At 41.0% G+C, this 23,219-nt stretch overlaps 1 protein-coding gene across 1 annotated transcript in view; it reads right to left on the bottom strand.

The window, feature by feature from the left end:
• eEF1gamma (elongation factor 1-gamma) overlaps window positions 1–21,497 on the bottom strand; it is a 68,296-nt gene extending 46,799 nt beyond the window's left edge. Inside the window, exons 1-5 of the mRNA XM_071682129.1 lie at window positions 21,349–21,497; window positions 15,917–16,066; window positions 14,322–14,457; window positions 11,546–11,757; window positions 11,228–11,413 (exon numbers count right to left, since the gene is read on the bottom strand). Of these exons, the coding sequence (XP_071538230.1) occupies window positions 11,228–11,413; window positions 11,546–11,757; window positions 14,322–14,457; window positions 15,917–16,066; window positions 21,349–21,363 (699 nt within the window). The 5' untranslated portion in view covers window positions 21,364–21,497. The remainder of the gene's footprint in view (window positions 1–11,227; window positions 11,414–11,545; window positions 11,758–14,321; window positions 14,458–15,916; window positions 16,067–21,348) is intronic.
• Between the last annotated feature and the right edge of the window lie 1,722 nt (window positions 21,498–23,219).

Here is a 23,219-nt window from a genome sequence, read left to right as displayed (position 1 = left end):
TACACTAGGTAAACCTCTTGATTTACTGTAAATTATGTTTGAGAATGGCAAAGTGCCAAGAAAGTAGAAATGGGGCAATTGTCACAGCTATCTACAAGAAAGTTCTATGGAAACAAGCATTGAACTACATTCCAGTTCTCACCAACGAGTGTGGTCTCTATGGCTCTGGAGAGGATAATAAGAAAGCTAAAGATGCAAAAGATGAACTCCTAGAGGCAGAATTACCCAAATGAAAGAAAACATACTTTTATGGAAGGGATATCATGTGTAACAAACCTCTTAGCCTTTAATGAGTGCCGTCTTAAACAAAAGCGAAGGTTAGGTGGATTTTCCTGCATCTAGACTACCTGAGAATTTAAACACTGTACAACATGGAAAGCTGCTTACATAGTTGGATCACCAGGAAGAAAGAGAGATATATTTTTTATTTATTCATTTTGCTTTGTCGCCATCTCCTGCGTTAGTGAGGTAGTGCAAGGAAACTGACGAAAGAATGGTCCAACCCACCCACATGTATATACATACACGTCCACACACGCAAATATACATACCTATACATACATCTCAATGTATATATATATATATATATAGGGAAGCAAGGGAAGGAGTAGCAATACTCCTGAAACAGGAGTTGTGGGAGTATGTGATAGAATGTAAGAAAGTAAATTCTCGATTAATATGGGTAAAATTGAAAGTTGATGGAGAGAGGTGGGTGATTATTGGTGCATATGCACCTGGGCATGAGAAGAAAGATCATGAGAGGCAAGTGTTTTGGGAGCAGCTAAATGAGTGTGTTAGCGGTTTTGATGCACGAGACCGGGTTATAGTGATGGGTGATTTGAATGCAAAGGTGAGTAATGTGGCAGTTGAGGGAATAATTGGTATGCATGGGGTGTTCAGTGTTGTAAATGGAAATGGTGAAGAGCTTGTAGATTTATGTGCTGAAAAAGGACTGATGATTGGGAATACCTGGTTTAAAAAGCGAGATATACATAAGTATACTTATGTAAGTAGGAGAGATGGCCAGAGAGCGTTATTGGATTACGTGTTAATTGACAGGCGTGCGAAAGAGAGACTTTTGGATGTTAATGTGCTGAGAGGTGCAACTGGAGGGATGTCTGATCATTATCTTGTGGAGGCTAAGGTGAAGATTAGTATGGGTTTTCAGAAAAGAGGAGTGAATGTTGGGGTGAAGAAGGTGGTGAGAGTAAGTGAGCTTGGGAAGGAGACCTGTGTGGGGAAGTACCAGGAGAGACTGTGTACAGAATGGAAAAAGGTGAGAACAATGGAAGTAAGGGGAGTGGGGGAGGAATGGGATGTATTTAGGGAATCAGTGATGGATTGCGCAAAAGATGCTTGTGGCATGAGAAGAGTGGGAGGTGGGCTGTTTAGAAAGGGTAGTGAGTGGTGGGATGAAGAAGTAAGAGTATTAGTGAAAGAGAAGAGAGAGGCATTTGGACGATTTTTGCAGGGAAAAAATGCAATTGAGTGGGAGAAGTATAAAAGAAAGAGACAGGAGGTCAAGAGAAAGGTGCAAGAGGTGAAAAAAAGGGCAAATGAGAGTTGGGGTGAGAGACTATCAGTAAATTTTAGGGAAAATAAAAAGATGTTCTGGAAGGAGGTAAATAGGGTGCGTAAGACAAGGGAGCAAATGGGAACTTCAGTGAAGGGCGTAAATGGGGAGGTGATAACAAGTAGCGGTGATGTGAGAAGGAGATGGAATGAGTATTTTGAAGGTTTGTTGAATGTGTCTGATGACAGAGTGGCAGATATAGGGTGTTTTGGTCGAGGTGGTGTGCAAAGTGAGAGGGTTAGGGAAAATGATTTGGTAAACAGAGAAGAGGTAGTAAAAGCTTTGCGGAAGATGAAAGCCGGCAAGGCAGCAGGTTTGGATGGTATTGCAGTGGAATTTATTAAGAAAGGGGGTGACTGTATTGTTGACTGGTTGGTAAGGTTATTTAATGTATGTATGACTCATGGTGAGGTGCCTGAGGATTGGCGGAATGCGTGCATAGTGCCATTGTACAAAGGCAAAGGGGATAAGAGTGAGTGCTCAAATTACAGAGGTATAAGTTTGTTGAGTATTCCTGGTAAATTATATGGGAGGGTATTGATTGAGAGGGTGAAGGCATGTACAGAGCATCAGATTGGGGAAGAGCAGTGCGGTTTCAGAAGTGGTAGAGGATGTGTGGATCAGGTGTTTGCTTTGAAGAATGTATGTGAAAAATACTTAGAAAAGCAAATGGATTTGTATGTAGCATTTATGGATCTGGAGAAGGCATATGATAGAGTTGATAGAGATGCTCTGTGGAAGGTATTAAGAATATATGGTGTGGGAGGCAAGTTGTTAGAAGCAGTGAAAAGTTTTTATCGAGGATGTAAGGCATGTGTACGTGTAGGAAGAGAGGAAAGTGATTGGTTCTCAGTGAATGTAGGTTTGCGGCAGGGGTGTGTGATGTCTCCATGGTTGTTTAATTTGTTTATGGATGGGGTTGTAAGGGAGGTAAATGCAAGAGTCCTGGAAAGAGGGGCAAGTATGAAGTCTGTTGGGGATGAGAGAGCTTGGGAAGTGAGTCAGTTGTTGTTCGCTGATGATACAGCGCTGGTGGCTGATTCATGTGAGAAACTGCAGAAGCTGGTGACTGAGTTTGGTAAAGTGTGTGGAAGAAGAAAGTTGAGAGTAAATGTGAATAAGAGCAAGGTTATTAGGTACAGTAGGGGTGAGGGTCAAGTCAATTGGGAGGTGAGTTTGAATGGAGAAAAACTGGAGGAAGTGAAGTGTTTTAGATATCTGGGAGTGGATCTGTCAGCGGATGGAACCATGGAAGCGGAAGTGGATCATAGGGTGGGGGAGGGGGCGAAAATTTTGGGAGCCTTGAAAAATGTGTGGAAGTCGAAAACACTATCTCGGAAAGCAAAAATGGGTATGTTTGAGGGAATAGTGGTTCCAACAATGTTGTATGGTTGCGAGGCGTGGGCTATGGATAGAGATGTGCGCAGGAGGATGGATGTGCTGGAAATGAGATGTTTGAGGACAATGTGTGGTGTGAGGTGGTTTGATCGAGTAAGTAACGTAAGGGTAAGAGAGATGTGTGGAAATAAAAAGAGCGTGGTTGAGAGAGCAGAAGAGGGTGTTTTGAAATGGTTTGGGCACATGGAGAGAATGAGTGAGGAGAGATTGACCAAGAGGATATATGTGTCGGAGGTGGAGGGAACGAGGAGAAGAGGGAGACCAAATTGGAGGTGGAAAGATGGAGTGAAAAAGATTTTGTGTGATCGGGGCCTGAACATGCAGGAGGGTGAAAGGAGGGCAAGAAATAGAGTGAATTGGAGTCATGTGGTATACAGGGGTTGACGTGCTGTCAGTGGATTGAAGCAAGGCATGTGAAGCGTCTGGGGTAAACCATGGAAAGCTGTGTAGGTATGTATATTTGCGTGTGTGGACGTGTGTATGTACATGTGTATGGGGGGGGGGGGGGGGTTGGGCCATTTCTTTCGTCTGTTTCCTTGCGCTACCTCGCAAACGCGTGAGACGGCGACAAAGTATAAAAAAAAAAAAAAAAAAAAAATATATATATATATATATATATATATATATATATATATATATATATATATATATATATATACATACACACAGGCATATACATATATACACATGAACATAATTCAGTCTGCCTTTATTCATTCCCATCGCCACACATGAAATAACAACCCCCTTCCCCCTCATGTGTGCAAGGTAGTGCTAGGAAGAGACAACAAAGGCCACATTCGTTCACACTCAGTCTCTAGCAGTCACATAATGATGCACCAAAACCACAGCTCCCTTTCCACATCCAGGCCCCAAAAAACTTTCCATGGTCTACCCCAGACGCTTCACATATAGATATTTATTCATTTATTATACTCTGTCGCTGTCTCCCACGTCAGCGAGGTAGTGCACGGAAACAGACGAAAAAATGGCCCAACCCACCCACATACACATGTATATACATACACGTCCACACACGCAAATATACATACCTATACATTTCAATGTATACATATATGTACACACACAGACATATACATATATACACATGTACATAATTCATACTGTCTGCCCTTATTCATTTCCCGTTGCCACAGCGCCACACATGAAATGACAACCTCCTCCCCCCGCATGTGCGCAAAGTAGCGCTAGGAAAAGACAACAAAGGCCACATTCCTTCACACTCAGTCTCTAGCTGTCATCTCTAGCATCGAAATTACAACTCCCTTTCCACATCCAGGCCCCACAAAACTTTCCATGGTTTACCCCAGACGCTTCACATGCCCTGGTTCAATCCATTGACAGCACGTTGTCCCCGGTATACCACATTGTTCCAATTCACTCTATTCCTTGCACGCCTTTCATCCTCCTGCATGTTCAGGCCCCGATCACTCAATCTTTTTTAACTCCATCCTTCCACCTCCAATTTGGTCTCCCACTTCTCCTCATTCCCTCCACCTCTAACACATACATCCTCTTTGTCAATTTTTCCTCGCTCATTCTCTCCATGTAACCAAACCATTTCAAAACACCCTCTTCTGCTCTCTTAACCACACTCTTTTATTACCACACATCTCTCTTAACCTTTCATTACTTACTCGATCAAACCACCTCACACCACATATTGTCCTCAAACATCTCATTTCCAGCACATCCTTTCTCTTCCCCACAACTCTATAGCCCATGCCTCGCAACCATATAACATTGTTGGAACCACTATTCCTTCAAACATGCCCATTTTTGTTTTCCAAGATAACATTCTCGACTTTCACACATTCTTCAATGCTCCCAGAACTTTCGCCCCCTCCCCCACACTGTGATTCACTTCCGCTTCCATGGTTCCATCCGCTGCCAAATCCACTCCCAGATATCTAAAACACTTCACTTCCATTTTTCTCCATTCAAACTTACCTCCCAACTGACTTGTCCTTCAACCCTACTGTACCTAATGGTTAACCTTGCTCTTATTCACATTTACTCTCAGTTTTCTTCTTTCACACACTTTACCAAACTCAGTCACCAGCTTCTGCAGTTTCTCACCCGAATCAGCCACCAGCACTGTATCATTAGCGAACAACAAGTGACTCACTTCCCAAGCTCTCTCATTCACAACAGACTGCATACTTGCCCCTCTTTCCAAAACTCTTGCATTCACCTCTCTAACAACCCCATCCATAAGAAAGAATACCTCCCGTGCATTCCTCATGTGTCGTAGAAGGCGACTAAAGGGGACGGGAGCGGGGGGCTAGAAACCCTCCCCTCCTTGTACTTTAACTTTCTAAATGCGGGGGGCTAGAAACCCTCCCCTCCTTGTACTTTAACTTTCTAAATGGGAAACAGAAGAGATATAGAGATAGAACTTTTTTTTTTTTAAAGGAGGCTTCTCAAATTTGGCTTAGGCCACCAGCAGAATACCGCAGGGCTCTGATCTAGGGAAATTACTCCTCTTATGTGGATGATTTGGTAGACAGTATGGACTCTTACCTGAGACTATTTGCAGATGATGTAAAGGTCATGAGTGAAAAAGGAAGACTATCACCCCACAAGAGAATCATGACAAATTCCAAAGTTTATCTGATACATGACTGATGTAGTTCAATCCAAGTAAATCTGTCATGAGGACAGGTCAGAGTGAAAGATAATATCAGTATGATTACTATCTGGCATGAAACATGCTGCTGGATGTGTGAGAAGATGATTTGGGAGCAGATATTGTCCCTAACCTGTCACCACAGACATACTTTAGAAAACTGCAAAGGAGACAAGCTGTGTGCTAGCAAATATTATAAACCATTAAAATTCATGGATCAGGAAATAATTCAGAAGGCTGTTCAAGAATACACAAGGCTAAAACTTGAATGTGTTTCTCACATTTGATCACTGTATCTAAAGCACAAAAAAGTTCCAAGAGAAGGTCCAGGGGAAAGGAACTAAGATGGTAGCAGAATTATGAGCCAATCTGCAGAGTAAAATACAAAGGGGACGGGAGCGGGGCCTAGAAACCCTCCCCTCCTTGTATTTTAACTTTAGAAAAGGGGAAACAGAAGAAGGAGTCACGTGGGGAGTGCTCATCCTCCTCAAGGGCTCAGATTGGGGTGTCTAAATGTGTGTGTATGTAACCAAGATGAAAAAAAAGGAGATAGGTAGTATGTTTGAGGTAAGGAACCTGGATGTTTTGGCTCTGAGTGAAACGAAACTCAGGGGTAAAGGGGAAGAGTGGTTTGGGAATGTCTTGGGAGTGAAGTCAAGGGTTAGTGAGAGGACAAGAGCAAGGGAAGGAGTAGCACTACTCCAGAAACAGGAGTGGTGGGAGTATGTGATAGAGTGTAAGAAAGTAAACTAGATTGATATGGGTAAAACTGAAAGTTGATGGAGAGAGATGGGTGATCATTGGTGCATATGCACCTGGGCATGAGAAGAAAGATCATGAGAGGCAAGTGTTTTGGGAGCAGATGAATGAGTGTGTTAGTGGTTTTGATGCACAAAACTGGGTTATAGTGATGGGTGATTTGAATGCAAAGGTGAGTAATGTGGCAGTTGAGGGAATAATTGGTATACATGGGGTGTTCAGTGTTGTAAATGGAAATGGTGAAGAGCTTGTAGATTTATGTGCTGAAAAAGGACTGGTGATTGGGAATACCAGGTTTAAAAAGAGAGATATACATAAGTATACGTATGTAAGGAGAGATGGCCAGAGAGCGTTATCGGATTACGTGTTAATTGATAGGCACGTGAGAGACTTTTGGATGATAATGTGCTGAGAGGTGCAACTGGAGGGATGTCTGAAGATTTGTAGTGGTTTTCAGAAAGGAAGAGAGAATGTTGGGGTAAAGAGAGTAAGTGAACTTGGAAAGGAGACTTGTGTGAGGAAGTACCAGGAGACTGAGTACGGAAAGGAAAAAGGTGAGAACAAAGGAAGTAAGGGGAGTGGGGGAGGAATGGGATGTATTCAGGGAAGCAGTAAAGGCTTGCACAAAAGATGCTTGTGGCATAAGAAGCGTGGGAGGTGGGCAGATTAGAAAGGGTAGTGAGTGGTGGGGTGAAGAAGTAAGATTATTAGTGAAAGAGAAGAGAGGCATTTGGATGATTTTTGCAGGGAAATAATGCAAATGAGTGGGAGATGTATAAAAGAAAGAGGGAGGAGGTCAAGAAAAAGGTGCAAGAGGTGAAAAAGAGGGCAAATGAGAGTTGGGGTGAGAGAGTATCATTAAATTTTAGGGAGAATAAAAATATGTTTTGGAAGGAGGTAAAAAAAGTGAATAAGACAAGGGAACAAATGGGAACTTCAGTGAAAGGAGCTAATGGGGAGGTGATAACAAGTAGTGGTGATTTGAGAAGGAGATGGAGTGAGTATTTTGAAGGTTTGTTGAATGTGTTTGATGATAGAGTTGGAGATATAGCGTGTTTTGGTCGAGGTGGTGTGCAAAGTGAGAGGGTTAGGGAAAATGATTTGGTAAACAGAGAAGAGATAGTAAAAGCTTTGCAGAAGATGAAAGCTAGCAAGGCAGCAGGTTTGGATGGTATTGCAGTGGAATTTACTAAAAAAGGGGGTGACTGTATTGTTAACTGGTTGGTAAGGTTATTTATTTGGTAAGGTTATTTAACGTATGTATGATTCATGGTGAGGTGCCTGAGAATTGGTGGAATGCTTGCTTAGTGCCATTATACAAAGGCAAAGGGGACAAAGTTGAGTGCTCAAATTACAGAGGTACAAGTTTGTTGAGTATTCCTGGGAAATTATATGGGAGGGTAATGATTGAGAGGGTGAAGGAATGTATGGAGCATCAGATTGGGGAAGAGCAGTGTGGTTTCAGAAGTGGTAGAGGGATGTGTGGATCAGGTGTTTGCTTTGAAGAATGTATGTGAGAAATACGTAGAAAAGCAAATGGATTTGTATGTAGCATTTATGGATCTGGAGAAGGGATATGAGAGTTGATAGAGATGCTCTGTGGAAGGTATTAAGAATATATGGTGTGGGAGGCATGTTGTTAGAAGCAGTGAAAAGTTTTTATCGAGGATGTAAGGCATGTGTACGTGTAGGAAGAGAGGAAAGCGATTAGTTCTCAGTGAATGTAGGTTTGCAGCAGGGGTGTGTGATGTCTCCATGGCTGTTTAATTTGTTTATGGATGGGGTTGTTAGGGAGGTGACTGAAAGAGAGTTTTGGAAAGAGGGGCAAGTATGCAGTCTGTTGTGGATGAGAGAGCTTGGAAAGTGAGTCAGTTGTTGTTCGCTGATGATATAGCGCTGGTGGCTGATTCATGTGAGATACTGCAGAGGCTGGTGAATGAGTTTGGTAAAGTGTGTGAAAGAAGAAAGTTGAGAGTAAATGTGAATAGGAGCAAGGTATTAGGTACAGTAGGGTTGAGGGTCAAGTCAATTGGGAGGTGAGTTTGAATCGAGAAAAACTGGAGGAAGTGAAGTGTTTTAGATACCTGGGAGTGGATTTGGCAGTGGATGGAACCATGGAAGCGGAAGTGAATCATTGGGTGGGGGAGGGGGCAAAAATTCTGGAAGCGTTGAAGAATGTGTGGAAGTTTAGAACATTATCTCGGAAAGCAAAAATGATTATGTTTGAAGGAATAGTGGTTCCAACAATGTTGTATGGTTGCGAGGTGTGGGCTATGGATAGAGTTGTGCGGAGGAGGGTGGGTGTGCTGGAAATGAGATGTTTGAGGACAATATGTGGTGTGAGGTGGTTTGATCAAGTAAGTAATGAAAGGGTAAGACAGATGTGTGGTAATAAAAAGAGTGTGGTTGAGAAAGCAGAAGAGGGTCTTTTGAAATGGTTTGGTCACATGGAGAGAATGAGTGAGGAAAGATTGACAAAGAGGATATATATATCAGCGGTGGAGGGAACAAGAAGTGGGAGACCAAATTGGAGGTGGAAAGATGGAGTGAAAAAGATTTTGAGTAACTGCGGCCTGAACATGCAGGAGGGTGAAAAGCGTGCAAGGAATAAAGTGAATTGGAATGATGTGGTATACTGGGGTCAACGTGCTGTCAATGGACTGTACCAGGGCATGTGAAGCGTCTGGGGTAAACCATGGAAAGTTTTGTGGGGCCTGGATGTGGAAAGGGAGTTATAATTTCGATGCTAGAGATGACAGCTAGAGACTGAGTGTGAAGGAATGTGGCCTTTGTTGTCTTTTCCTAGCGCTACTTTGCGCACATGCGGGGGGAGGAGGTTGTCATTTCATGTGTGGCGCTGTGGCAACAGGAAATGAATAAGGGCAGACAGTATGAATTATGTATATGTGTATATATGTATATGTCTGTGTGTGTATATGTATGTATACGTTGAGATGTATAGGTATGCATAGGTGCGTGTGGACGTGTATGTATATACATGTGTATGTAGGGGGGTTGGGCCATTCTTTTATCAGTTTCCTTGCGCTACCTCGCTAATGCCGGAGACAGCGACAAAGTATAATAAATATAAATAAACATTAAAACTTCATGTGGGGCAAGGTGGCAACGGGATTGACAAAGGCAGCAAGTATGAATATGTACATGTGTATATATGTATATGCTTGTGTATGTGTATGTATGAATACGTAGAAATGTATAGGTATGTATATACGTGTGTGGGCATGTATGTGTATACATGTATATGTGGGTGGGTTGGGCCATTCTTTCGTGTTTCCTTGCACTACCTTGCTAACACAGGAGACAGCAACAAAGTATAATAGATAAAATAAATACATTAAAATATACAATGACCTTCAAATTGTAGTTGCTAGCATAAGGAATTCTGAAATGAGAGGAACATTCACTGATGTTCTGGGTGTACACCAAAATAGTGTATTCATTAAGCAACAGCCACATTCTGTATATATGTCGGATAGCTAAACAACTCTTAAGGATAGGTTGGTTGTATGCACACATATGCCAAATTATATGTGCACATGAAAAACTGGAGAAAAACTGGAGGAAGTTAAGTGTTTTAGATATCTGGGAGTGGATCTGGCAGCGGATGGCACCATGGAAGCGGAAGTAGATCATAGGGTGGGGGAGGGGGCGAAAATCCTGGGAGCCTTGAAGAATGTGTGGAAGTCGAGTGGGGGAGGGGGCGAAAATCCTGGGAGCCTTGAAGAATGTGTGGAAGTCGAGAACATTATCTCGGAAAGCAAAAATGGGTATGTTTGAAGGAATAGTGGTTCCAACAATGTTGTATGGTTGCGAGGCGTGGGCTATGGATAGAGTTGTGCACAGGAGGATGGATGTGCTGGAAATGAGATGTTTGAGGACAATGTGTGGTGTGAGGTGGTTTGATCGAGTAAGTAATGTATGGGTAAGAGAGATGTGTGGAAATAAAAAGAGCATGGTTGAGAGAGCAGAAGAGGGTGTTTTGAAATGGTTTGAGCACATGGAAAGAATGAGTGAGGAAAGACTGACCAAGAGGATATATGTGTCGGAGGTGGAGGGAACGAGGAGAAGTGGGAGACCAAATTGGAGGTGGAAAGATGGAGTGAAAAAAATTTTGTGTGATCGGGGCCTGAACATGCAGGAGGGTGAAAGGAGGGCAAGGAATAGAGTGAATTGGATCGATGTGGTATACCGGGGTTGACGTGCTGTCAGTGGATTGAATCAGGGCATGTGAAGCATCTGGGGTGAACCATGGAAAGCTGTGTAGGTATGTATATTTGCGTGTGTAGACGTATGTATATACATGTGTATGGGGGTGGGTTGGGCCATTTCTTTCGTCTGTTTCCTTGCGCTACCTCGCAAATGCGGGAGACGGGGAAAAAAAAAAAAAAAAAAAAATGAAACCATTACACATGACAGCTAAAGACTAGAGTGTGAACGAATGTGGCCTTTGTCATCTTTCCCTAGCGCTACCTCTCACGTGCGCGGGGGAGTGGGGTGCTGTTTCAAGTGTGGTGGGGTGGCGAAAGGAATGGAGGAAGGCAGCAAGTATGAATATGTACATGTGTATATATGTATACGTTCAAATGCATAAGTATGTACAAGTGCATGTGTGGGCATTTATGTATATGCATGTATATGTGGGTGTGTCGGACCATTCTTTCATCTGTTTCCTTGCGTTACCTCGCTGATGTGGGGGACAACAACTGAGCATAATAAAAAATAAAATGAGCAACTGAGCATAATAAAAAATAAAATGAGTGGATCTTACTTGATATTACAGTTCAACACATCTTTTCTGTTCAAACTAAAACTTATTTTATCCTTACCTTATCACCACCACCCTGCTTAATCTTGCCCTGAACCTCAGCAAATTTCTTGTTGTCAAACTGGGCCATTTTCTCACAAAGCTTGAAATCACCAATGACTGCCCTAACTTGTGGCTGGTTAATAATGGTTGTGAACCAACGGTTAACATTCTGGAAGGGCTTGCGGAAAGAGGGTTCCAAGACATACTGAAATTAAAAGCTTCATTAACATTGCTTCATCAAATATTCTCTTTTTTTTTATATGCAAAAAGACATTATGTATCAAATATAATGTTCATTTCTTTCACTGAAATGTATGGTTATCACAAATTTCCATGCCTGATACAGGTGCAGTAGTGTGCAGCACACAGTGATATCTGCCAGAGAAATGCGTTCCCCAACCAAGAAGGTGCGGGTCAAAAGGTGAGTATTGAGGGCGCTAAGAGCCTTCTTCACATCCTCCTTAGCACGTTCTGTATTACCCTTGTGGAACTGCATGATGCCCAAGCATGGGAAGACCCATGTACAAGATGCAGGTAGTATTTCATTGTCTGAAAGGAGCTAATACTTGTCAAAACCTGTCCTCCTTCAACAATAATAAGTAAAAACTCTAAACAAGTGCATACTGGGTCTTCTTGGTTTGAAAAACAAGTTCTCAGACATTAAAACTCTAACTACAGACATAAATCTCTTAGAAACGTACCCATTCTGAAGATGTGGACCTGTGAAAAGCACTTCAGCACAGGCTTATGTCCAAAGAAACCACATACTGAATGAGTTAAAAAAATTCCGATTCAATCAGCTGTTGAGAAACAGCACGTTACACAGATGCACATACCACACAGAGACAAAGTCCAATCAAGGTGGTCTGGCCTTAACACTATTGATAGATAGGTAGAAAGATGGACAGAGAGAGAGAGAGAGAGAGAGAGAGAGAGAGAGAGAGAGAGAGAGAAAGCAGTAGTAGTAAAGGATAGCAAAGCCTCTCTCCCCACCCTCCAGCAAATGCCAGACAGAAAACAGTTAAGAAAATACCTTGCACAATTTACATGACAGAAGGAAATCTTTATATGAAAGTCATAAGGTAGAATGAACACAAAAATGTCATGCATTTGTTACGAACATGTGTGTGTGTGCCCACATGTTCGTCTACATATGTACGTGTGTGTGTGTCTTTGTGGTTATGTTGTAAGTGTTATTTTAGGACAGGACGACCGAGGGGAGAAACAGGACCCCCTTTGGGCCTGCTGCATCCCCACGGCTCAGGAGAACCAGATGGCCACGGCGGGACATCAATCCAGCCAACCACAACACTTGGACCCCTATACCTCCAAAAGAGAGATCAGGTGGCCACGTTGGGCCATCAATCCAGTCCACCTTGACACTGGGAACTTTCATCCGAGGCACCAGGTCAAAATGGAGTCAGCCTACGGCCCCTGTACAGCGTTGCTGTCACGACAAGAGGAGGTGGAGCCTTAAACACCATGTTTCACAAACTCAGGATCCTTCAGCCAGTCAGCTGTTTCACGGATAACCCCTTCTCCAATCACCGCCGGACATGTGGCCCTCCAGACAAGTAGGAGTGGCACTTGGGAGCCACCCTCCTCCAATCACAACTGGGCCTTAGGCCCATAGCCAATCAAGGGTGGCATCATAGGGTAATAGGGTGGACGCAAGTTGTTCCTGTTTGTAATAAAAACCTCTGACACCCGCTGAGCCTCGATTCCTTCTCCATCCCCAACAAGGTAAGTGGTTTTCCCCTGCCCGTTACCCGAGTAGTGCCCGTTACCCGAGTGGTGCCCGTTACCCGAGTGAAGTGCGCGCTACAGACTCTACGATATTGTACCTCCTCAATCATGTACTTTCGAGTGTCATAGAGTACTGTAACTTGTCATAGAAGTGCCTAACAACTTTGTATCTTGAATCATGTATAATGTTAAATTCATGTTCAAGGAAAGATATCTCCTGGCTTGAAATCTTATCTGGAACATTAACTCATGTTCAATGTTAACTTATGTTCAATGTTAAATTCATGTTCAATGTTAAACTCATGTTAACGTAAATGAAAGTAATTCTGATTTTGGTGTTTATTTCAATCCTATGACTAATTAAGATAGTGTTATCCTGTGTTGTGTAAAGTAACAAATCCAACGTTCTTGCAAAGACAAGGATCAGTATAGTATTTTGTAACATATATGTTACTGGCGACCTTGCTCGATAAGTATTGAGTTCCTAACACACTGCATCACTAACAACATGCATGGTGATGATTCACCATCAACCAACCAGGTTTCTTATTCCTATGCTACCAGTAATTCCCAATGCCTGGACTTTACACACCAATTTAACATGATGGACTTTGTCAAATGCTTTCTGGAAGTCCAGAAATATAACATCCATTGCTTTTGTCTTGTCGTGGGTATTAAACAATTTATGATAAAATTCAAAGTTTGTAAGGCATGATCTGCTACCTTCTGAAACCCTGCTGTGTATTACTGATCAGTCTGGGTTATTCCATGTAGGCTTCAATTTCATCTCCAGTAATCGACTCCAGAAGTGCACTTAAAATTGAAGTGACACTAACAGGACAGTACCTGCCAGACAATTAATGACTTCCCTCTTTGTATACAGGAGACACATCTGCAAGTCACCAGTCCTCGGGAACTATTTCATCCTGGAGAATTTATTGAAAATGGAGAAGATATGCAAGAGAAGTGGAAGTAAAGGGTAGAAAATGATAGGAATAGAGGGATATGTGCCACTAATTCTCAGCTGAACACTGCATTCCTGAAGCCCTACAGATTTTGAATTCCCTTTCCACAAGCAGTGGGATCTTTTTGCAGAATTATCACAATGAAAAGTCAACACAGCTTCCCCAAAATGAATAAAATCAATCTCTACAGAAGTTCAAAGTATAATATATCTACACTTGAAATGGCTTGACGTTCAGTATAAATTAACAAAGGAACAAGTAAAAGACTGAAAAAGATAAGTATTTAGATAAACATATTTATGGTGTCATGCATACATAAACTTTTAAGAGATTATGAAACATGAAACTTCAAGGTTTACTGACAACCCAAATATCAATTACTTCTCACACTGATAAACTTACCAGCAAAGTTCATCCAGGCCACAACAAGAGCTTGGTCCATGGCAGACTTTCCACGAAGCTGTTCATTTGCAACAGCCCAGGAAATGGCATTGCTCTCGAAGATAAATTTGCCATCGCTGGTCTCAAAAGCAGGCACCTATCAAGAAGCAAATTAATAACACTTAATTCAAAATTTACATAAAAAAAGAGATGTAAATAGATGGGATACAAGAGAATTTGCAAACTTCTAGAACATGAAAATGTTTAGGAAGGAGGTGAATAATGTGAGAACAAATGGGATTGGGAAGGAGGTTACAAGGCATTTGTTCTCACCTTTTGCCATTCTGCACTCAATTTCTCCAGGCACTTCCTCACACGTCTCCATACCAAGCTCATGTACTCTCACCACTCTTTTCACCCCAACATTCTCTCCAGTTCGGAAAACCTCTACAAATTTTCACCTTTGCCTCCACAAGGCATCCCTCCAGCTGCCCCCCTCAGCACATTAACATCCAAAAGTATCTCTCTCACACGCCTATCAATTAACACGTAATCCAATAATGCTCTCCGGTCAACTCCCCTACTTACATACGTATACCTATGTATTTCTCTCTTCTTAAACCAGGTATTCCCAATCACCAGTCCTTATTCAGCACACAAATCTACAAGCTCTTTGCCATTTCCATTTGCAAGGGGGATAATGGGGTGGTAACAAGTCATGGTGAAGTGAGAAGGTGAATATTTTGAAGGTTTGTTGAGTATGTTTGATGATAGAGCGGCAGATATAGGGTGTTTTGGTCAAGGTGGTGTGCAAAGTGAGAGGGTCAGGGAGAATGGTTAGGTAAACAGAAGAGGTAGTGAAAGCCGGCAAGGCAGTGGGTTAAGATGGTATTGCTGTGGAATTTATGAAAAACGGGGGTGACTTTGTGTTGTTGATTGGTTGGTATGGATATTCAATGAATGTATGGTTCATGGTGAAGTGCTTGAGGATTGGCGGAATGCATGCACAGTGCCATTGTACAAAGACAAAGGAGATAAAGGTGATGTTCAAATTACAGACATATAAGTTTGTTGAGTATTCCTTTGATGTTATATGGGAGGGTATTGCCTTTGTACAATGGCACTATGCATGCATTCCGTCAATCCTCCAGCAATTCACTATGATACATACATACACTGAATATTCTTACCAACCAACCAATCAACACAATCACCCCCTTTTTTATAAATTCCACTGCAATACCATCCAAACCTGCTGCTTTGCCAGCTTTCATCCTCCACAAAGCTTTCACTACCTCTTCTCTGTTCACCACGCCATTCTCCCTGACCCTCTCATTTTGCACACCCCGACCGAAACACCTTATATCTGCCAATCTGTCATCAAACAAATTCGACAAACCTTCAAAATATTCACTATCTCCTCACTTCATCACTGCCAGATATCACCTCCCCATTTGCCCACCTCACATGAAACTCTCACCCCAACTCTCATTAGCCCTATTTTTCACCTCTTGCACCTTCCCTGGAAGTTATGAAAACCTTGCCCTGCAAGTGATACAAAAAATAAGTAAAATGGCCATACCAGATGCAGAAAAAGAAAAAAAAAAAAATCTTACCTTGCCAAGTGGGAACTTTTTCAAAAAGGCCTCAGATTTGTTGGTCTCTCCAAAGACAAAGTTGCTATCTACTGTGACCTTAGACCCACTGTACTGGGCTGCAATCAGAACCTTGAAGGCCCTGAAGTTTTCTGGATATGTGTACAGCGTCTGAAACATAACTAATTAATCTCAATGCACTGCGAAGGATTTAGTATGGATTTCAATAGCAATAGGTTACGAGCAATTGCAAAGTTACAACAGGAAGAGTGAATGAGAATAACCATTAACAGAAAATGTATGTACTTAATACAAGACTAAATGCTTTGTGACTTTTTTTGATGTGTGTGTGTTAATCCGCTACACTGAAGTGAGTTGTACTGTGTGCTTTGGATGGCGGCAAAGATTCTTTCTACATGAGAACGTGCCTTTTTTTTTCAGATGAGATTTCATTATGCATATACCTCACTATATCACACCAAATATCTAAACAGAAATGATTTCAGACATCTGGTTCACATTTACATAAATATCTTAAAACATTCTGGACACATCACAAAGTTGTTTATCATATACACACAAAGCATAATCTAAATTTCTAACACGGGAAACAGGAGGAGTCGAGCGTGGAGTGCCCATCCTCCTAGAAGTTTCAGATTAGGGTGTTCTGGCTCTTGAGTGAGACAATGCTCAAGGGTAAAGGGGCAGAGTGGTTTGGGAATAAAAGTCAGGAACTGGTGAAAGGACAAGAGATAAGGAAGAAGTAACTACTCCTAAAGCTGGAGATGAGGGAGTATGTGATAGAGCATAAGAAAGTAAAGTCTACATTGATGTGGGTAAAAAAACTGACTGTGGATGGAGAGAGATGGGTGATTAATGGTGCCTATGAACCTGGTCATGAGAAGAAAGATCATGAGAAACAAGTGTTCTGAGAGCAGCTCAGTGAGTGCGTTAGCAGCTATGATGTATGAGACCAGGTTATAGTGATGAGTGATATAAGTGCGAAGGTGAGTAATGTGGCAGTTAAGGGTATAACTGGTGTACATGGGGGTGTTTAGTGTTTTAAATGGAAATGAAGAGCTTGTGCATGTGTGCTGAAAAGACAGGTGACTGGGAATTCCTGGTTTAAAGAGATATACATAAGTATACGTATGTGAGTGGGAGAGATGGAGAAGGGGAATTATTTATGTGGTTAGCTGACAGGTGTGTAAGAGACTTTTGGATGTTAATGTGCTGAGAGGAACATCTGGGGGGAAGTCTGATCACTATCTTGTGGAGGCAAAGGTGAAGATTTGTCGAGGTTTTCAAAAAAAAAAAAAAAAAGAAGAATGTTGGGGAGAAGAGAGTGGAGAGTAATTGAGCTTGGAAAAGAGACTTGCATGAGGAAATACCAGGAGGGATTGAGGGCAGAATGGCAAAAGATGATAAATAAAGTGAGGGGAGTGGGTGAGGAATGGGATGTATTTAGGGAAGCAGTAATGGCTTGTACAAAAGATGCATGTGGCATGAGAAAGGTGGAATGTGGACAGTTTAGAAAGGGTAGCGAGTGGTGGGATGAAGTAAGAATGTGTAAAAGAAGGCAGCAGGAGGTCAAGAGAAAGGTGCAAGGGTTGAAAAAGTGTGCAAATGAGAGCTGGGATGAGAGAATATCATTAAATTTTAGGGAGAATAAAAAGATGTTCTAGAAGATAAATAACGTGCATACAACAAGAGAACAAATGGGAACATCATGAAGGGGTAAGTGAGGAAATAATAATAGGTAGTGATGAAGTGGAGGAGATGGGGTGAGTATTTTGAAGGTTTGTTGAATGTGTTTGATAACAGAGTAGCAGATATTGGGTGTTTTGGTCACGGTGGTGTGCAAAGCAAGGGGACAGGGAGCATGGTTCAGTTAAGAAAGAGGAGGTAGTGAAAGCTTTGCGAAGAAGTAATCCTGCAAGGCAGCTGGTTTGGACGGTACTGCTGTGGAATTTACTAAAAAAAAGGGGGGTAACCATGTTGTTGATTGGTTGGTAAGGATATTCAATGTATGTATGGGCCATGGTGAAGTGCCTGAGGATTGACAGAATGCATGCATAATGCCACTGTACAAAAGCAAAAGGTATTAAGGCGAGTGTTCAAACTACAGAGACATACGTTTGTTGAGTATTCCTGGATAATTATACGGAAGGGTACTAATTGCCAGGGTGAAGGTATGTACAGAGTATCTGATTGGGGAAGAGCAGTGTGGGTTCAGAAGTGGTAGAGGATGAGTGGATCAGGTGTTGGCTTTAAGAGTGTACTTAAGAAATACTTAGAAAAATGGATGGATTTGCATGTAGCATTAATGGATCTGGAGAAGGCATATGATATGGCTGATAAGAGTTGCTTTGTGGAAGGTTTTAAGAGTATATGGTGTGGGAGAAAAGTTACTAAAGGCAGTGAAAAGTTTTTTACCATGGACGTAAGGCATGTGTACAAGTAGGAAGCGAGGAGAGTGATTGGTTTGCAGTGAATGCTAGTTTGCAGCAGGGGTGTGATGTTTCTTGTTTAATGTTTATGGATGAGGTGATTAAGGAGGTAAATGTAAGTTTTTGAGAGAGCAGTGAATGTGCAGTCAGTTGCCGATGAGAGGGTTTGGAAAGTCAGTTGTTCGCCAATGATACAGTTCTAGTGGCTGATTCGTGAGAAACTGTAGTAGTTGGTGACTGAGTTTGGAAAAGGGTGTGAAAGGAGAAAGTTGAGAGTAAATATGAATAAGATCAAGATTATTTGGTTCAGTAGGGTTGAAGGACAAGTTAACTGTGATGTAACTTTGAAAAGAGAAAAATCGGAGGTGAAATGATTTAGATATCTGGAAGTGGACTTTGCAGCGGATGGAACTATGGAAGCGGAAGTTGAGTCACAGGGTGGGGGAGGGGGCGAAGATTCTGGGAGCGATGAAGAATGTGCTAGAAGAAAATGTTATCTCGGAGCAAAAATGGGTATGTTTGAAGGAACAGTAGTTCCAACAATGTTATATGGTTGCGAGGCATAGGTTATAGATATGGTTGTACAGAGGAGGGTGGATGTTGGAAATGAAATGTTAGATCGAGTAAGTAATGAAAGGGTAAGAGAGATGTGTGGAAATAAAAGGAGTGTGGTTGAGTAATGGTGTGTTGAAATGGTTTGAACATATGGAGAGAATGATTGCGGAAAGATTAACAAAGAGGATATATGTGTCAGAGAAGTAAGGAACAAGGAGAAGTGGGAGACCAAATTGGAGGCGGAAGGATGAAGTGAAAAAGATTTTGAGCGATCAGGGCCTGAACACGAGGATGACAGGCATCCAAGGGATAGAGTGAGCTGGAACGATGTGATATACCGGGGTAGATGTGCTGTCAATGGACTGAACCAGGGCATGTGAAGCATCTAGGGTAAACCATGGAAAGGTCTGTGGGGCCTGGATGTGGATAGGGAGGAGTGGTTTCGGTGCATTACACTTGACAGCTAGAGACTGAGTGTCAACAAATGTGGCCTTTTATGTCCGTTTTCCTGGGCGCAACCTCGCTGAAGCAGGGGGTAGCGATGCTGTTTCCTGTGGGGTGGGGTAGCAACAGGAATAGATGAAGGCAAGCAAGTATGAATATGGACAAGTGCATATATGTCAGGAAGCATACGTCAATCTAAACAGGTATGGAATATAAGCACGTTATTTATCATGTTACAACAAAAGTTGAAAGTATGGTAAGTTAATTATTAATACCAGTATAGTTTCATGGAATCAACTTTCACTGGCAATCAAGCAATCACCATTGGCTAAATGTGTTTTTAAGAAAAAACATAGTTTCTTTGAAATATGGGTATTAAAAAAATGATGCAGGATTTCTAGAAGATAGAATTTAAGGTAGTTGCTAACAATGAATTCTTACAATGGGTAAAGGTTATAAAGCATGGGACTGTATATATAGCACCTTTAACTCCATCTTAAGTTTATGTAAAATGGGAAGGACTCTGAAACTGAGAAACTATAGGGGTACAGAGTTAAAACCAACAGCTCACACTTTAACTACTGCATGCATAACAACTGTTCAGATCAAGCAAATGGTAAACACACTAGAGGGAGAAGACTTAAACATCCCAAAATTACTTTTTAATCCTCACATAGTATGGGGGCATTAGAAAAATGACAGTTCTGTGGACAACTGACAAAAAATGGTTCACCTGGTGCTAGTTTGGGTTCCAAAAAGTATTAATCTGTTTGTGCGTCAAAATAGAAAGTAAATATACAGTAATATGAGAAAACTTACCAGTAGGCTGTATAAATACCTACTTTCCTTTCTTATTTATGCATTTAAATAAATGCCATTATACAGTTCTGAAATGTTTGAATCAAACAAAGGACTCCAAGTTTTGCAAATATGTTGGCGAGCTTAGATATTCATAAGATAGGATCTCAAATAAATGCTTTTCCATTCATCATATTCTATCATCTCAACAGATACCTCCACACTATTTACATTCCATATGGAGATCATGATCCTACAACAAACATGACAATTTTCTTGACTTCTACTTGAATTAAGTCTTAAAATTAATTTTCTCAAGCAGATGCTACCTTTCAATGAAAAAAAAATCTACAAAGGCATCATTAAAATGAAGTAATACTGGATGTCATTTTGTGTATGGAGAGCAGGGATTTGAGGTACAGAGAAGCTGCGGGGTATAAATAATTCAAATCAATAGTTGGAGGTTTAGTGAAGCATATGTAAAGCTTTTGTTAACATCTTGCAAACAATATACGAGGAGCTGAGCCAAATTGCTCCCACCTACATACAATTAAAACTGGTAATTCTTCATTACTGTGCGAGTAACTGTGCTCAGCTAAATATTTGTTATTATGAAATTATTAGGTATCAATTACATTTTTGTACTAATTCTTGACCTTGAGCCATCAACTAAATGTTTAGAATGTATTTTGACGACAGAGTATGTATCCTATTCTGATATATCTGAATACGTTCACTGAAGGTAATTTGTCAAATGTAGTTACGAAGGTAAACAATTTATGTCGTGGTTATATCATAATTATGGTATATCCTTGATCACTCATAATGCAAAAACGAAATTCACTTCCCCTCGTGACAGCTGTGGAGACTGTGCGTCATGCTTTACATCACTGCCATTCTTACAGATTATGAATATGATAAGGTTAAAGATACGCGAACAGACTGAGGCTTACCCCATCCTCCGACAGATGCAGATATCATGACAGCCTGTGCCCGACACCCTCACTCCAAATTGGAACCATGACACAAAAGCATACCGGCTTTAGGATTTTCGAAGATTACGGACCAAAGTTATGAGAAAATGCTATCTACATTTCAACACATGCATAAAAATGTCTTACAATCAACGAGCGAACAAATAAGTAAGCAGATGAGGAATGATGGCGGTAATAAAAGCTGATACATCTTCTTAGTTGTTATGCTTACCCCGCTTGCTGCCATGGTTACTGAGAGAGAATAGAAGAACAGCTGCGCATGCGCGATCTCTGCACCAAAGCTATAACGTGTCTAATTTATTTATTATAACAGAACTAATTCATATATATCTTTCTGTGAACTGAATCATATGTTATATAAAACTAGAACAAATTTTACTTAGTATGTTTGAAAAAAATGGTCTCCAACAGGGCATGAAATTACTAATTTTCACGTGCAAGGTCATTTATGAATTATGGAATCACGTTAGCATTAAAAAATATTATTTCCGCATTACTATGAATGCTCATGATGATATGGAATTAGGAATATAACAAATTTTATACCAATAATTATCTCATTATTTGACGCATTGTGCAATGCGCCACAAGCATAATCAATGTTGTCATTAAAGAAAAAATGAGTGACAAGTGTCTCGTATTACCAATGTATGTATTACTCAACTGATAAAGTGCTTAGTTTCGTTTTGTTTTAAGTTTTACATTCTGTATTACCACGCATCATGCTGATTATATGTATTCTATCATTTTTCTGAAAATATTCGATATTCCTAAACGTACGCAAATGACGCGAATGATTAGTTTCCTTCTGTAGTATGGCCTACGACTAAAGTTAAAAGGTGGCAATGTGTTGTAATATTAATTTACACCAAGTAATTTGGATGCACATACGAGAGTCGCACACTTGTCCCAAACAATGTTAACTCGCCACCTTCCGTCAATCTGTTACCAAATGAATCCAAGCAATTATCCATTCAACGATCTTCACAGTCAGATGGCTTGGTATGTCTGCTGTCCCAAGAGAGCTAGCATGTTCCCGCAACCCATGGATCACGTCAACATATGATCTCGAAGTTCACAGTTCCTAATTACCCTTGACTGGTTAATAGTTTGGTGTCATCAGCAAACACTTTGATGTCACTTGTGATCAAGGTGGCCATTGGTAAGTGTGGCCAATTCGGATTAGCTATCTTCAAAATATTAATTTTCTGGTCGGTGTCTAAGGCTGTAATGGGCTTGTACAGCTTCTGTAGCAACCATCGGTGGGCCAATATAACAGTTTTTTATAGTACAGAAAAACACTATCGACACCAACCCTTGCTTGAGGGATTGTGTCTATAATTCGTGTTTAATTAGGTGTTTAAGGTAGATTTTTTCTGAAGAAACCAAGCTGGTGTAGTCAACTTGTGAAATTCCAAATGATCTAGAACTGCATCTCTCTATTCCCTTCCTCAGATCTTGCCAGTAACACGGTTAAACTTACAGGCCTGAAATTCCCAAAATCTTTTTTGTTCCCATTCTTATAGATATGAATAACTTTAGATATCTAATCTTCCATTCAAGGGTAACTATGAAAGTCATTAAACTTCTGATAAATAATCACAAATGTCTAGCTAGATATTCTGAAAATCATGAATGAGTACTATTGAGTATGCCTCATCTGGGACCTATGCTTTGTTTGTTTTTTAAACCATTGCTGATATCGTTAACTGTGAATTTTGTGTAGGTGATATTCAACCCAACCTAAACTCTGTTGTGGAGATCAGATAATTGTCCATCATCTTCATAGATTACAGAGGATGTATTTCATCTTTACTACTTTCCAAATTATTTACAGTAACATACTAAGGTGCAACAGACCTTTCTCCTTTGTACAAAGGGATGTTTTCTTCCACCATCTTCCTTATATTAACCTTGAGGAATTACCAGCAATGATTTACATACTTGTCTTGAAACTCCATACCTTAGGTTTACTCTAGCTAGGCTGTCTTTGTACTTTTTGTAATTTCAAGTAATTTCTCCATCTAGTTGTGTTGGACATCATATGGGTTTTTTTTTTTTTTTTTTTTTGCTTTGCCGCTG

This window comes from Panulirus ornatus, chromosome 34 (assembly GCF_036320965.1).
Source record: "Panulirus ornatus isolate Po-2019 chromosome 34, ASM3632096v1, whole genome shotgun sequence".
NCBI lineage: Eukaryota > Metazoa > Arthropoda > Malacostraca > Decapoda > Palinuridae > Panulirus > Panulirus ornatus.
The sequence above is the reverse complement of the archived record's forward strand: the minus strand, read 5'-3'. Positions and strand labels throughout refer to the sequence as shown.